Source organism: Pieris napi, chromosome 3, assembly GCF_905475465.1.
Source record: "Pieris napi chromosome 3, ilPieNapi1.2, whole genome shotgun sequence".
In the NCBI taxonomy this organism is placed as follows: Eukaryota; Metazoa; Arthropoda; class Insecta; order Lepidoptera; family Pieridae; genus Pieris; species Pieris napi.
Window position 1 is genome coordinate 10,748,592 of NC_062236.1, and position 16,997 is coordinate 10,765,588.

At 33.1% G+C, this 16,997-nt stretch overlaps 4 protein-coding genes across 5 annotated transcripts; 1 reads left to right on the plus strand and 3 right to left on the minus strand.

Annotated features, from left to right (window-relative positions):
- Positions 1-277: 277 nt before the first annotated feature.
- Positions 278-1,551, minus strand: LOC125063705. The gene is made up of 2 exons (XM_047670281.1): positions 746-1,551; positions 278-672 (listed from the first exon to the last, which is right to left on the minus strand). The coding sequence occupies exons 1-2, from the start codon at positions 1,549-1,551 to the stop codon at positions 321-323; spliced, it is 1,158 nt and encodes a 385-aa protein (XP_047526237.1). The 3' UTR covers positions 278-320.
- Positions 1,552-1,655: 104 nt separating this feature from the next.
- On the minus strand, positions 1,656-2,530 carry LOC125063706 (U11/U12 small nuclear ribonucleoprotein 35 kDa protein-like). The gene is made up of 3 exons (XM_047670282.1): positions 2,315-2,530; positions 2,091-2,221; positions 1,656-2,003 (listed from the first exon to the last, which is right to left on the minus strand). Exons 1-3 carry the CDS (start codon positions 2,388-2,390, stop codon positions 1,656-1,658), a joined length of 555 nt encoding a protein of 184 aa, XP_047526238.1. The 5' UTR covers positions 2,391-2,530.
- A 1,705-nt stretch (positions 2,531-4,235) lies between these two features.
- Positions 4,236-13,452, plus strand: LOC125063707 (raf homolog serine/threonine-protein kinase Raf). 2 transcript variants are annotated; one of them, XM_047670284.1, is made up of 12 exons: positions 4,236-4,898; positions 5,194-5,385; positions 5,540-5,643; positions 5,796-5,834; positions 6,812-6,929; positions 7,300-7,398; positions 8,135-8,276; positions 8,607-8,719; positions 9,549-9,769; positions 10,879-11,161; positions 11,731-12,047; positions 12,476-13,452. In XM_047670284.1, the coding sequence occupies exons 1-12, from the start codon at positions 4,320-4,322 to the stop codon at positions 12,501-12,503; spliced, it is 2,235 nt and encodes a 744-aa protein (XP_047526240.1). In that variant the 5' UTR covers positions 4,236-4,319; the 3' UTR covers positions 12,504-13,452. The 2 variants fall into 2 exon arrangements, with proteins under 2 accessions (XP_047526240.1, XP_047526241.1); XM_047670285.1 differs by lacking the exon at positions 5,796-5,834.
- Positions 13,453-13,659: 207 nt separating this feature from the next.
- LOC125063708 (DNA mismatch repair protein Msh3-like) lies at positions 13,660-16,020 on the minus strand. Its single transcript, XM_047670286.1, has 4 exons — positions 14,553-16,020; positions 14,399-14,486; positions 14,190-14,290; positions 13,660-13,917 (listed from the first exon to the last, which is right to left on the minus strand). The coding sequence occupies exons 1-4, from the start codon at positions 15,857-15,859 to the stop codon at positions 13,848-13,850; spliced, it is 1,566 nt and encodes a 521-aa protein (XP_047526242.1). The 5' UTR covers positions 15,860-16,020; the 3' UTR covers positions 13,660-13,847.
- Between the last annotated feature and the right edge of the window lie 977 nt (positions 16,021-16,997).

The following is a 16,997-nucleotide window of genomic DNA, read 5'->3' on the forward strand; positions in this document are numbered from 1 at the left end:
CGTCGAAGTAGATAAAGCGTGCAAGTATTACGTATCGAACTTTTTTATATCCCCTCCCCCCATGTAGCGCGACGTAATATTTTCTATACCCTACGTAGTAAAAGTCTGAAGGAAGAAACATCCCACCATTGAGTCACCACAGGTAAACCTAAATTTCTTTTTTCATATAAATGTTTATAAATATATACTACATTAAAAAATAATTCAAGAGGATTAACATTGTATTTAACATGCATATCTTTTTGAAATATGTATATTATTTTAAATCATAACCCAATGAGTTTATAATATATATTTTATTATAATTTATTCACAATATATTATTCTGAATTAATTACAGAATCCAGCCAGTCCCTCATAGCTGCTAGATTGACATATAAGTTTGGTTCACAAGATAGTCCACAATGTTTGTTGTCACTCATGATTCCTAAAAGTATTTTGCCTCTCAATAATGGTGCTCCTGCACAATAGTTGCAAGCTCCATTCGGCTCTCTAGGTGCAGCGGCGCACATTGGCCTACCAACGGCTTCACACTCAGATCTAGGCACTGCCTCTCCTCTGGATAGGTGTCGCAGGGACCACATATTATCTCCAGAGTCGCACTTTATTAATGGTACGATATTTATAAATACACTTCGGACTCCGCGTGAAATGGAAGTCTTGTCAATGCTCCTGAAAATATTAAATTTTTGTTGTCACAATTTGGTTAAGGGGTAAAAAATTCAAAATACGAGTTTACCAATACCTAAATTTGCCAAAGCCCAGAATATTGAGACCTTCTCCTAAATTAATTAAAAGATAATCAAGAGCCTTTGGTAACTGAGCAACTTTAGGAATGTTAATTTTATCTTCAGATTTTATAGCTGTGAGATCATAACTTTTATTTGTGCCTTGATATAATGGGTGTATATTTATGTCTGATACAGAATGAACCGGCCCTTGCTTAATTTCTCCAAAATTTTCCATTATAACAAATGAATCTAAGGAGTCAACCTCTTCAATGGATTCTATACAACTTGCTGCAGTTAAAGACCAAAACTTATTTACCACTGTTAGTATACAGCCAAATACCAAATTCAGTGGTGGTTTTATCTTTACTAAAGCAAGAACAAAATCTTTTCTGTTGGTGTCAATAATGCCATCACTGTCACTTATCTCTTTCATTATTGGTTTTTGATCTGCATAATTCATATGTTCAAGTTGAACAGTTGGAGCTGTTTCTATATGTTTAGTAAAATAATGTGTTACAGCATCTGTAGTGTGTGATGGATTCCAAGTACAGTCCACATTTTTAGAATTTTTTTTGGAACTAGTACTGAATAAACTTTTAGTACTTAATTCAAATTCCTGGATTTGATTAGATGTACTAATCTCAGATTTAGAATACCTTGATATATCCTTTTTACTGCAAGCTATGAAATGTAAAGTAAGGAATATAAGGAAGGCTATAAATCCTACAAGAAGGGCAGCTTGTGCTAAGCTCAGATATACCTCTGTTCTCGTAAAAGCCTTGCACCAACCTCGGAACTGAGCACAGCAAGCATTACACATCTTTGCATTGTTTCTACATTTTATTTTGTACTGACATTCACATCCATCTTGAATTTGTGATACTCACTTGAATGATTGTCATTTATTGTCAAAAAGCCCTTATGTCAATGGCTGCTTGGCCCGGATTCATTTTTTGCAGCAACATAATATGGTTTTCGGAAAGGTCTTTCAACACATCCAAATCGTAACTGTCCAGATTCTCTCCTGCCACCAAAACCTCCTCCAAGCCTACGAGGTTTCCACCCTTGAAGTCTCCGCTCTGCTTCTCTTTCGACAATGATTTCAGCTCCATCTACGTATTCATGATGCATTTCTTTTAGTGCTTTCTCCACACTGTGCCCACTTTCATATTCTAAAAATGCATATTTTTTTGATTTCCCTGTGACAATGTCTTTTACAAGGCGACACCTTTTCACCTTTCCAAACTTAGAGAATTCTGTTTCAATAGTATCCTTTAAAAAATAATCGCGAATGTTATTAAAATGCCTACATATTGTAAATCATTGTAAACTAAATTAATTAGAAAAAAAATGGTTTACCTGTGTTGTTCTAGGATTAAGTCGGGCTATAAATATTGTATACTCAGGGTCTCCCTTAACCATCTTGTTTGGTATATACTCAGATAGGATAGCCCGAATGATTGCACGATCGTGTGGTTCGGTATCTGTTCCTAAACGTAGACAAAAATAAGCCACATTATTAATTTATTTAAAGTAAAACGAGAAAAGGATCCGTATTTATTTAATTTATTAAAAATACTTACGATCAATTGATCCCACTTCAATGGGATTGTATATACCGATGGCATATTTTTCGAAGTGAGTAGTATTTCTCGACATGGTAAATGAAATTTGAAAATGGTAAAGATTTTATTCTAATGAATACTAACTACACAACTTTAGGGATGAAATATTATTTGAAAATGTAGAAAGTAGAAACTAGAAACTAGAACCACATTACTATTCAAATAAGATTAATAATTTAATAACGTTAATCATTAATGAATTCTAATTTCTACCTGTCGTCTGTCAAATGTCACTTTAAAATAAGCTAAACTAGCCATACCGTAGTGATATACGTTGTACGATAAAATCGATTTTTGGATCGTAAGTCGAAACAACCCTAAAGCTGCGTATAAATTAAGCGCGGCAGCCGCGCGAGCCAATGTTCGACCAGAGTTGACCTTCATTTGCCGCGCGAGCCAATATGAAGATGTAAATTTAGTTGGACGTGACTGCCGCGCGCGGCAGGCGATCGATCACAAACAGACCGCGGCAGATAGTCAGCTGTCAGACCAGTTTACTCTTGAAAACCTGCGAGTATGGACGCGCGTGGTCGGGCGGCTGCCGCTTTCATTGTGATTCACCATCTTATTTGTAAAAAAAATAAAAGAAAAATTAATATAATTATTTATTTAATTTTTCAAATGTAAACTGAACTTTATTGACTATAATGACTCCTTTTCCTGTCTTTGATTATTTAATTGTAATTAATTATTTGCATGCAATCAAAAACTATTTTTAATAATGCCAGAGAAGTATAACTTCTTACGCGCGTACATAAGTACACGCACCCTTTTTTACGTATTCGCCGCGCGAGCCAAATCACCAAAACTATAACCGTCCCAACTGCGCGCGAGCCAACGACTGAAGCTCCTTTGATGCGGTCTCAAAAACCGACAGCGAGCGGATCGACCCGCGGCACGTTCGAGCGCGGCAATGTTCGAGTCGCCGCGCTTAATGTATACGCAGCTTAAGATTGTTGTTAGACGACAGACGTATACTATATTGTAAGGTAGAATCGTTTGGGGGTTTTCCCCCCAAATTTAAGGAATGGGAATAAAGATGTCCTTTTTCCCGAAAAACTCACGATTTTGTACAATTTATATTAATAGAACTAGAACCCAACCAATAAACTAAGCTAAATATAAATTCCAAGCGTGGCTATAACTGAAATATCAATATGCTATAATCCTCTAAGATTAAAATTTTATATTATTTGTGTATTTTTTATGTACCATATTTGAAATTAACTCTCAAACCGAGAGTACAGCAAAAATTGTAGGGGTTAAAAACCTAAAATATCGATATTTAGTGGTATTTGAATTTGGTCCTAGGAGCAGATTCTATACGAGTTGGCATCACTGGTGTTAAAGTTGTTTCTAGCTTGAAAACATTATATTTTTTTTATAGATGAAAAAATGTCATTTGATTTAAGTTCGGTGGTGGTCGTTGAACTGATGTTGAAATGAATGAAACACTGGTTGAAACACAGTTTCATCTGTATTAAACCATTTAAAACAAGGCGGCGTCAAACATCAGGTGGTACGAAGTTCGCCAGGTCAGCCAGTACATTAATATATATGTTTTTACTTAGCGGTCACTGAAACTACGGTCAGGAGTTTTAATTGATTTATATGTTGACTGTGAACAAACATTTAAACTATCAGGAATATGCCATACCTGATAATCCTACTTCAAAGCTATGGTACTTCTCACTCTCAGGACTTCTATAAATTATTAAATATTCGACCAAGTGACTAAAATAACTTTTTATGTTTATCTTCTTTTCATTCTATTGAAAATATACAAGTCATGAATACAAAAGTGTTATAACTGTTAAATAAAGCAACGCATCAATCTGTGCCCAAACAAGCAGGTATGCCAACATAGCGACGTTTTTATTTTTTGACATATCTGAAATGGCAACAAACAACGTTTAATCAGCGCGAGTGTGCGCGGAGAAAATTGAGCAAAAAATAAAGAGAAATGGCAGTTACTAGAGAGAAAGAAAATTGTACAAGAAAAATTAATGGAAATATACCTGCATTGTCCCTTAACAGTGATAACATGTCGACGTCCACAGATAGTGACGATATAGCCGACCCAACGTACGAAATTAGAAACATACAAAGTATTATAAACGTGACCCGTGAAAACATCGATGCTCTTAACGCGAAATTCGCTGGATTGCAGCATCCACCGTCTTTATACCTTACAGAATATCAAGAACTAACGGCGAAGTTGCATAATTTAGAGCTTAGGGAACGAACTTTAAGGGAGTTGTTGCAATCTGAGTCGCCGGACAGAAGTGAGGAGTATTCGTGGCAGGATGAAAACAAGAAGTTTGATACACTTACAAGGCAGCCGAAGGTGTTTCTGCGAGCGCACCTACCAAACCAGCAGCGCACCAGCGTGCAAGTGAAAGAGGGTGTAAGCTTACGTGAAGCGCTATCGAAGGCGCTCAAACTCAGGAACTTGACGTGTGAAATTTGTGAAGTGGTGAGGACAGGGAACGATGATGTGATACCGTGGGATATTGATATAACTATGATAGATGCCGAAGAGGTCAGTTGAACACAAAATTTGTTTTGTGCTTATCACACAAGTTTTACTGCTGTTTGCCTTGTTGTGAAAATGTTTAAATTTAGATAGATTGATTTTAAATTTAGAATTGAATACTACTAATAATTTAAAATACAATTACTAACCAAAATATTTTTAATGTGTATGACTAGCATTAAAAAAAGAAAATGCTCTAATACCATTTTAATTTCAATGTTGCTAATTGAAGTTAGAATGGTATAAAGTCACTTGTACTCTTTTAATGAACTATTTGTTACAACCTCTCTGTGAGTTGCAGGTGACAGTGAGGACACTAGACAGGCTGCCCATAATGTCCCACATGTCCCACCAATACACCCGCAAGACTTTTTTTACCCTTGCATTCTGTGAGTGTTGCCGCAGACTGCTCTTTAATGGCTTCTACTGCTCACAGTGCAACTTTAAGTTCCATCAGCGATGTGCTGACAAAGTGCCTAGTATCTGTCATCAGGTATTTTATTTTAATATATTTATACAATATCAGTTACTGAAGTATTAATTCTGATTATAGTAGCATAAGCTTAAAAATATTAAATAGCATAGTATTAGTCTGATAAGTAGTAGTTATTTCTGAGAATGTGTTTGAAATGTATCCAATGTTGCAGGTTCGCATGCCTGATACCTATTATGCTGCTCTCCTTGCTAAGAATCCGGAGACACAGGCTGGAATACTGTATCTTCCCTCTCAATTTAGCTATAATCAAAATAAGTAAGTTTCATTCTCCATATTAAACAGAAAATATTTCTTAAACATCAGTACTAGATGAATCATGTTTGTTATAGATATGTGTTTACTTCTTGTAAAGTTCAATTTATCTCTTTATTGTTATAAAGTGAAAATAGAAATGTGATGGTGTGCAGGTCTGCTGCCAAGAAGAACAGGGAGTTTGATATGAACTGGTGAATATTCACACAAGATTATGTTCACGTTTGTTATGTGGCTTATTGTAGTTACATTGTTCCACTTAATATTATGATTAGCCTCAGGTGGTTTTAAATTCTAATAATCTAAGCCAAAACTTACATATGACAGCATGAATTTTAATTTGCCTTTAATATAGATCATAACAAAGGAGAACAGACTGAACAACTACACTATTTTAATCTTATAAAATAATTGTTACATATATAATGCTTTTAAACACTAGGTTAACCCAGCCTTGCTCTCCTTACAATAATAGCTAATGACTTGTTACAAGAAACTTGATGAAAAGATCTATGTAACAAAGCATTTGGAAGTTCAATGTTATTTAGTCATTCTATAATTTTTATTCATAAGAGAAAGGAAATAACTCAAGGAGGTATAATAGTGATTTGATATTTTTCTTTTTAAATTTATGTTTTAATATGCAGAACATCAATTTTGCTTTAATCCATGATATATGTTTATGTATGTAAATTATAGATTAAACTTAATTTTAGCAATAGTCTTGTTGTAATAGTTGTTTATTAAACTGGTAAAAGTGTATTCACGTTTTAAGGAGCCCTTTTTTCTGATATTCTAACCTATTTGACTTTTCAGACCTAAAATAAAAATTTAAAATACAGGCTAAGGGAGCATTCAAGGTTACGTAACGAATTGGGGGGGGGGGGGGGGGCATTTGTAAAACGTTACGATGCGGGGCGGGAATTGAATTACGCGTTATTGTTAATATTATTTTCGACTTTCCAGTACTTTACACCACATAATGCTAACTTTTAGGTATTTAAAGAGTCACTGGGTGGTTACTATTCGGTACAGAAAAATGTTACGGTGCGTTACAGGGGGGGGGGGGGGTTTTGTCAAAAATTGCGTGACATAATACTTGAACGCTCCCTAACTTATTCTGTGTCAATTAAGTGTGTAAGAGTGCAAAAGAGTGGTATATGCATTTCAGGCAGCAGCACCCGCGTTCACTTAACCAACAAGACCGTTCCAACTCGGCACCCAATGTCTGCATCAATATGGTGCAGCGCCCTCTCACACTAGCAGAGCATCAAAGAAGACATAATCAGGTATGATAACAATTTAATTATTTAGTTAACAATGAGACAGTTATATAATAAGCAACTGGTCAAGTGTTTTAGATCATTAAACAAGTAAAAAAAATAATGACGTCACTTAGCGCTAAATATAAATAACAATGAATGTCAAAAGCGTAATGAATTGACATCTCGTATGACAGCTTGTTCTTAACATTTTAGACAATTTTCTTATAGATAGATCAATTTTCTTAGATAAGTACAATGTCGACTTTTTGGGTTTAAGGCACGGCGGTTTCCTCACAATTTTTTCCTTCACCTTATGAGCGAGCGTTAGGAAATCTTACCACATATAGCCATAAAAAAATGTACTATATCTAATATGAAACCTTGTGTATTTCAGAGCAACAACTCTCCACAATCATCAAATTATCTAACATCAGGAAGACACTATAAAGACGACAAGGAAAGAGGAGACCACCAACACAGTCAAAGTACACAGGTATTTATTTATATAATTTACTAGCCGTTTCCCGCCCGCTTCGCTGGGCGAATTAAAATAGGGAATAAATAAAATTTTACGTGTTTTTTTTTCATATTATTATTATTCTTCTTTTTAACTTCCCGCTAAGAAAATTTAAAATTTTCGAAAATCGAGTTTTTAACAGATGTTGACGTTTTGAGGTTCTAGGATGCCTCCCCGAATGTTTTCGCGGTGAAGTCCGTATGTATAAATTTTCATAAAAGTAAAACAGCAATAAAAAAGAATGAAGGAACGTTGGAATTTAAAAAATAAATAGCCATAAACCATCTAGGAAAAATTTCGCATCGAATGGCAGTAGTTTCATGTCGATACGATCAGTGGTTTAGGCGTGAAGAAGCCTCAAACGAAGACCATTTTTCTTATATATATATAGATATATCTGAGATTGTACTTATTTGCCTTTGGATTTAATACTATGTGAAATATTACGCCCGTCGCTTAGTGCTTATTAGACATAAGAGCTTTTAATAATCCTCTACAATTAGTAAATATTTTTAAGAAGTTTAATATTATCCCACACAATGCCTACATTATGTGTCGAAACTCTAAGCATACAAGTCTAGGTTTAAATAGCTTACTTTTTCATACCAAAATACAAAAATTAATATCATTTGTAAAATCGGTATATAGAAAAAATTAGGCCTAAGTCGGCTTCTATCAGAGCTTATAATGTTAGAATATTAATATTTTGTAGGCATCTCCAACCGGTACGCTCCGTCCACGACGCGCGCGCGCACGTTCCGCAGATGAATCGTGGAAACATGCACTGTCGCAGCGAGAAAGTTATGACGACTGGGTTATACACGCCGATGAGATACTTATCGGTGCACGGATAGGTATATACTTGTTAGTTTACGTAAACTTTATAGGATAATTTTTTTTTTTAATATGGAATATAATATTTACCAACAAAGCAAAACGGGAGGTTATGTATATTATACAAAAATGTTATTTCTCAATCACGCCTTAACGGCTTAATTAACCTGTTATTATTGAGAAACAATTATTATTTTTAATGGAACACGAACTATCTATGTTTTGATACTTGTGCGCGACAGAAGTCACCAGCAACAACTTATGCATACATTTTCCTCAAATACTTTATCTATATATATTCTTAATATTTGCTAAATTTTGAATTATTTATAAAAGTAATTATTGTACAGGTTCTGGAAGTTTTGGGACTGTGTACAAAGCTCATTGGCACGGTCCTGTGGCTGTGAAGACGCTTAATGTCAAAACACCAACACCTGCCCAGCTGCAAGCATTTAAAAACGAAGTGAGTTATTCTTGAGTATATACAATCTATATAAAAAAGAAATCATCATATATAATTGACCTATTAAGATTGAACCCCATTAAACCATCTTCTACAATATCTTTTGACATTAGTTCACGTTAGTTATATAAATTAATCTTTGTTTTATATTGAGGTGCCGTTGGAAAGCGTTTTTTGATAAATTGTTTTTGTTACCTTCAAGTGTGTGTCTAAGTGACGAGATTTTTAAGCCTTTTCATAAAATAAATAAATAAAATAGCCTTTATTGCTGTTTCTATCTTACAATAATACTCATTAATTAATACATGCCTAACATAATTACTTTCTAAATACTTTTATACTAAATTAAATTTAAATTACTTTCGAAGTACTTACTAAATTAAATTGGTTTAATCATTGTATGTTCGGCAACTGGATGTTTGTCTGGAACAGCTTGTCTGTCGACAAAGGCCTCCTCTAAAGATTTCCACGTATTCCTGTCTTTTGCTCATTTGTCTTCCTGTTATATAAAGATAAGAAATCTTTAGAGGATCGTGGTCATTTTCATACCTATACCTAAATTTAGGAATTGTCGCTTAGGGTTAGATTCAGAAATCACACAAAGTCTAACTCATGTACGTCAAAAATGTATTGGATTTTGACATCCAGAGGTATAGTTCGTGCTAAGTCTCGTTACTGAATGTCGCCATTTCTGTCATTTAATTACCTTTGAATATATAATACTCCTAGTTAGCCCACACGTATGATTATATAAGAGCTGAATTAGTCGTAAAACTAAGAAAATTTAGTTTTAGTCCTTCGAGCCGGATATAATATAGTGTGTGTATAGGTGGCGGTTCTAAGGAAAACGCGGCACTGCAATATCCTACTATTCATGGGGTGCGTTTCAAAGCCATCACTAGCTATCGTGACGCAGTGGTGCGAGGGCTCGTCCTTATACCAACATTTGCACGTGCTGGAAACGCCTTTGGCGATGCTTTATCTCATCGACGTAGCTCGGCAGACGGCTCAGGGAATGGACTATCTACACGCGAAAAATATTATACATAGGTAATAATTATCTTCACTGAAATTCGTAAGTATTGTATACCTTAGGATGTCATAAGAGTATAATAAGAAGATATATATTGATCACCATCATATGAATTATTTAAATATTATTCATCCATTAGACTGTAGTAAATAACATCTCAGGTGAAATAGGTGATACTACCTTTACCTACTAGTACCATAACATAATTTTAAATTCAACTTAAATAAGTGTCCAATATATACTGCTCAAAACAATTAGCGGAACAAGATTTTTCTCCTTTCTATTGCTCAAACTAAAATTAGATTTAAATTAACTTGTACGCTATTTTTTACCTTGTTAATTTGTTAATTGGATTAATTCGTCTACAATGCACATTTAATTTTTTTTTAATAAAAAAAATACAAATTGAATTTTTTTATTAATAGTAGTAATTAACAAATTAACAAGATAAAAAATATCGTACAAGTTAATTTAAATCTAATTTTAGTTTGAGCAATAGAAAGGAGAAAAATCTTGTTCCGCTAATTGTTTTGAGCAGTATATTATTAAAAAATTAATTCTTATGCTTACCGAGATTTTCGTATAATCTGATTATTAAAATTATAATAATTACTAATTACATTAATAATTTTGATTCAAATTTGAAACTCTGTGGCCTGTTTTGGTAATATTACAACTGCGTAATTAGTAATGAAAACATAATGAAAGTCTGTCCTGAAAGAACCGTCATGATATTTAATGTCGGCAGTTCCAAATTACCTTTTTTGTTAATTATTCCCTTAATATTACAAAGAAAACTGTTTTTTGTTATATTAAATCACTAGATTTTTGTCTCCAAATGCACACACGCTTTATATGAGCTATTGGACTCGCATTATGCTCAATTTTTTTTGGTCTAATGGCTCATGTAGCTTATTAACAAGGATAAATCGCTTGAACGAATGGCTGACATTATGTTAAACATAGTTTCATACCATTATAGTTCAAACAATAATCTTGATACTTAATATGAAAAATATTAAAAGTACATATATAATTTTTAACAGCAAATATGTTAGTTCGCATAACCGTCATGTTGGTTCTATTTCCGCACAGTTTCTAACACATTTTAAGTAACATTTCATAGGGACCTCAAGTCAAACAACATATTCTTGCGCGACGACTGGTCTGTTAAGATCGGGGACTTTGGTCTGGCAACGGCCAAAGTTCGATGGTCTGAATGGGGGGCGGCGGGTGGCGTTCAATGGCAACAACCCACGGGCTCCATACTTTGGATGGCTCCAGAGGTCATTCGCATGGAGGAGCCGGCGCCTTACACTTTTCGGTCTGATGTCTACTCCTATGGCATCGTGTTGTTCGAGCTGATGGCTAATGAGCTACCCTACTCGCATCTTAATAACAAAGATCAGGTGAGATATTCCAAACGGAAGTGAAATAAAAATGGAAGGAGACTTAGCCCGAATGACTCCCGTATTTTTCACATACGGGGCTCGGCTTTAAGTCTTTCTCCAAGAGTCATGTATATAGGGAGTTCTTTTTATTTTACTTGTTCGATTCCGATTTCTTGGCAAGTATTGGCATTTTTGCGTAATTATGCAATATTTTGTTGTTCTTGGTAACACCTTTTTTTCTTACTAAGAACTGTATAAGCGTTTTTAAGAACGCATATTTTGTGGTTTTTTGTTTATTTTAAATCAGCCGTAAATTACTATAAAATGACTTAATAAGAACCTAAAAGGTAAGATTTTATTTATTCCATATTTTAATGCATAATATTCCCAATTTGGTTGACCTGATGATCTTGATGTTTAGCCCTAGCCTTTCTCAATAAAGGCTCAGCATGAAAAGATTTCAAAACGAATCCATAGAGTTATTAGGAAATATTTTTTTCACCGATGATCATAGCGACGCTTATATCAGTGATATTAAAAAAGGCGAAACATCTGATTCATCTACTTCACTACCCTCTTAATTTCAGATCCTGTGGATGGTTGGCCGCGGCCTCCTAAAGCCGGACAGCCGTAAGCTTCGAGGTGACGCACCCCAAGCCCTCAAACGTCTCTTCGAAGACTGCATCAAGTTCGATCGGCAGCAAAGGCCTCAGTTCCGTCAAATTTTGGCAGGACTAGAGTCGATGCTCCGAGCGATGCCTAAAATCACTAGAAGCGCCTCGGAACCTAGCCTTAGTCGGCAATTGCACGCCTCCGACGACTACCTCACATACACCTGTGCTTCGCCGAAGACCCCTGTCAACTTCCACTTTAATACAGATACCAATTTCCCGGCCTTCTATGGGTAGGTATTTTTTCTGTATTTTAACTACCAGGAGTTGTTAGATACACAAATGTAATGTAATGTAACTTTTTTATATTCCAAATGCGCGAACCTACTCACTCAAATCTTGTCAACGCTCTGATACAAATTATTAGTACTAAATCGGTCTTAAGTCTAACACAATTTAATAAAAAAATATACACCAGTAATATTTCAGATTTATTTTCGGGGGTTAATTCTCAGTATAAAACTTAGTAAAGTTAAATTAACATTAACTTATTCATAAAGGTACTAAGTAGAGCAATTATTGTCAGTTCACTCAATGGACAATAAAAAAGATCCGTTAACTTATGTTATTCGATCACTAACGAAATACATATATACAAAAATATGTGTCCTTTTTAGATTATTTCTAGCAGTGGAAACTATAACTTTGTACTTATTTTTAGTATACCAGTGCCAAACCAGCGGCACTAGGAGTGAGCGACCGGCGGGCGGCAGCCGCTGATCTCACACACCTGCGGCCGCATTGCCCATACATACATGCAGTACTATATTTACATTATAATTTACTTAAATGCACCTTTTTCTTTTCTTGAAAATAACTAATCTGTGCCTGGATACAGTCACTGTGTAAAATTTTGTTTATAAGGAAGCGCGAGTATCCTTATGTTGTCCTTTCTCTAAGAATGCTATTTAAATAGTACTAATTTTTAAACCTAGAAAGCCGAAGTTTTTTTTTTAAATCAATTTGTATTTGAAAAATTTTACATTAGTGATAACATTTTTAAGATATAATAATTATCTTACATACCAAGATTATTGGCAACATTCTGACCAGAGACTAAAAAGCCCTCTGGAGGAAATGTGCCTTATTACTGAATTAGTCTGTGTCAAGTTAAGCCCTATCTTCAAACTTTTTAACACTACAAAATAATGATTTTGCTAAAAATATTTGAAGGACAAGGACAGAGTCCTTAAGAAAAGCATGATTGTAATTAATCGTTATGTAATATGTAAATAAGTCTTAATTTATGATATATTAGTCCTGTATAAAATTAGATATAGACCTTAAAAGTAATATTGCTAGATATTTAATGATTTCAAAAGACTCTCACTTAATCTTTTTAAAAATTGCTGTTTATATTTTAATAAGAAAATAGTTAAGTAAAAGTCCAAAGATTTTTCAAAAAATATGTTCACACTTACATACAACACACGAATTTTATTAGTTCATAGCAATTTGAAGATAAAAAGTACTGTTGTACAGAATTGCATAATATTAAAAAGTATTAATTATTTATGTAAATTGTAATTTATAGTTATTGTAAATATTGTCATAGTTAGAGACCTATTAATAAGAACTTGTGTATACATTATAATGCATAATTGTCGTTTTAAGGATCCCAATAAATTATTGTTTCAATTTATGTGTTTTTATGTAAAAAAAATGTATGTTCATTCTACTTTTGAATTCGAATTGAATATACTATAAAAACTTGTTTTGAAAACTATAATTATTGCAAAAGAGTTGTTTCTGAAGTATGGTGGATATCATATTTGCACACGGATGTAATCCTTTTCCCAGTTTTGATCCTAGGTAGAACATTTTGGTAAAATAAAACTAAATGCATAGAGTTCATTATAAAATAATTTATAATGAAATGTTTATATTATAGATATTTACTCAGGCTTTTTCAAATATGTTAAAGAATTAACCCAGTAACTAAAATAATTATGTGTATAAAATTGATAGCTGGATAAAAACATTTGGCACAAATTTCAATTTACTAATTTGCATTTAGTTATGCGCATTAGGTATTAGTTGCTATCATTATCCATTGCTAGTTCTTCCTTAACTGTTTTACCTTTTGCTTCATCTTTTTGAGTTCTGAAATGAAACATTATATACAAAAATCAGATTTCTATAATTAGGATATATTGAATAACCTTTTAAACATTGTTCCATACAAGTGTATAAATTTGTGTAAAATAATAGATCACTTCAATAAGATTTTCATAAAAATCATAAATCTCCAATCATTTTAATTACCATTGGGTCATATTGACCATGTGAGTTTGATGTAAATTGATTTTTTTTCCAATGGTTCAGTAGTTTTTGCATAAGTCTTTTTGACTTATTTTAGTAATAATGCTACAAACCTATTTTTGTTAGAAGGCGTAAAAATCCTTGTCACCTGAGCAGACAATTTCTTCACACGGATTATGTTACCTTCATATAGTTCATTGTCTCCATCTAAAGCCTAAGAACAAACTATTATACTACTAGTCACTTAAAACAATAAATTATATTAAGCAGTTTTTAAAATAATTTCTATTTCTATTTAAAAAAAATTATGAATGGGACATACTGCTGTGGCTTCTTTTTCTGTTGTAAAGAAAATACGTGTTGTGAATATTGGTTTAGCTTCTTCTGCACCACACTTTAAATCTGCCACACTAAAAAAAGACATCAATTATTATATGTACTATTGCGTTCATGAGAACTCATTTCAAAGGACTTACCCTATAGACTGGACTGTGCCATATTTGGAAAAAAAGTCTCTTAGCTTTTGCTTATAGGTAAGAAGTATTCTGAAAGGTAAATTCTGTACTATTACACCAGCATGCATTTTTCGGTTTTTACGTTTCCTAGAGTTTCGATTATTCTTTGGCTTTTCTTCAGATTTTTTATCAGAACTTGATGTTTCTATATTTGATTTTTTATTATTTTTTTTCTTAGTCTTAGTAACAATCATTTCATCTAACAGATTAGTTAATGTGTGAGTATTGTCTCCTATATTTAAATTCTCTATTCCATCTGCAATATTGTCAGGTTTACTTTTTTTAATGTTTTTTTTTTCAGGTTCTCCTACTTCAAACGTCTCTATATGTATGTGCTTATTTTTTTTAGATCTTTTAGATTTTTTTACACTAATTGCTCCATCAACATTTTGTTTTGCATTTTTACTAGCACCTGTATCAGTAGGATTTTCTTTTTCAATACTTTTTAATGCTTTGCCATGCTTTCTTCTTTTCTTCTTAGCATCTGGCTTTTCAAGAGTAGGCAAATTAATACCAGTCATATTACAATTTGATACTGTGATATTGTCCTTTGATATTGTCGTAGTACTAATATCTATAACATTGATATCTTTATCATTTATATTACTATCAGGTCTTCCTTTTTTATTCTTTTTCTGAAATGCCTTCTTTTTATTGATTTCAGTTTTGGAGTCTAAGTTTTGCATATCATTTATGAATGGATTGTTGTCATTTTCTTTATCTTCTTTCTGTATCTTCTTAAACCTCTTATTTTTCAGTTTTGGTTTCTTTTCTTCTGTTTTTTGTAGCAAGGACTCATTCGATTTAGTTTTTTTAACAACTACTTCATCATTCTCTTCTAGCATAAAGCTAACAGATTTGTTCCTCTTCTTTCGATTCAAATTTGGAACATTTGACAAATCAAGAGAGTTTTCCAAGGTAGGTGAGTCTTTTATAATGGGCTTAATGTTTAGATTTCTTTTTTTAGTCGTGTTTGGGGTTGATGTAATTTTTGAACCATTTGGAGAACCGTGTCTTAGTTTAGAGCCTAAATTTTTACCATCTATATCAATTTTCGTCACCGATACTTTTTGACCTTTACCATTTTTATTATGTGATTGTGGAGGCAATATTGTACCATTCGAATCATTATTATTGATTTTAGAGCCTTTTTTCAAAGTCGTACTGCTTTCAGCTGCAGTTTTGTAAAAATGTGCAAAATCCAAAGTTTTATTAACTCTAGCACTGTCAGGATTGGAACTTGGAAGACTCAATGATTTAGAAATCATTTTAGTTATAACTCCTACAACTAAGATAATGTCAGAAATTACTTTATAAACTTACAACGTTTAGGTTATACCTATCTTATTTAGTTGATTCCATGAAGGCATGTCCCATGAACCTCTTCGAAGAATATTATTGAAATCTCGTGTCGACTGTCAAATTTTCGTTTAAACTTTAATATATGTCAAAAAGAATATTTGAAAATCCCCGTATAGTCCTTTTCATGAAAGAAGTCCACCAGACGCGGCGCTGCAATCGCATAACGTAATGTTACCATTTATGAGTAAAAAAATTACCTATTTTATTTACATTTAGCAGATGTAATTTATCAAATATTATTTTCTGCATACTTCGATGAAACAATATTTATGTTATGTAAAAAGTATATTTTTATTTACTTATATTAGCGGTATTCTAACTACTTACAGGGAAAAGATGAGAAAATAGGGTAAAGAAAAGCATTAAGCAATACAATTTTTTATTCAGAGTTTTATTGCATAATTGTTGGGTTACAGTTTTTTTAGAAGTAACGCCGCTATTATACCTTCGTTTGTAATTCTTGTTACAGTTTTCTCTGACACACCTGCAATTAAATTATGAACAATTAAAAATAATAGTAAGTTTAAGTTTATAATGCTTATGTAATATATGTTTTAATTTCAGTTACCTACCTAGTTTCATCACGTTATGTATATATGTGTATTTATTCAATTTTGTCGCAAAAACTAATTTATATCATAAAAGTCCCATCAATACAGCAAAAAATTATTAAATGGCAACTCTAAAAAGTACCTGTTATGGCGGCAACTCTCTTCCGAACATTGTTTAGTGGTATTAAAACACCTTGATTCTTATGTTCCGCTTCACAGAACTCTTTCACCTTTAATATCATTTCTCGAGCCGAACTTTTTACAACTTTTGGCATTGTAATCAATCTTTAAAATGCACTAAGCTAGTTAAAAAATCTCAAAAATCTACCACAACAAACGAACTTGATAACATCGACGAATGACAACATTGCCGACGGCCGACCTGTCAAATTTAGTTCCAAAAATCACCGCGGGACTTCTTTCATGAAAAGCACTATACATTAAATACCGAATAGTCTTGTAGACCTTTATTAAGCATAGACTTTCTGTTCCA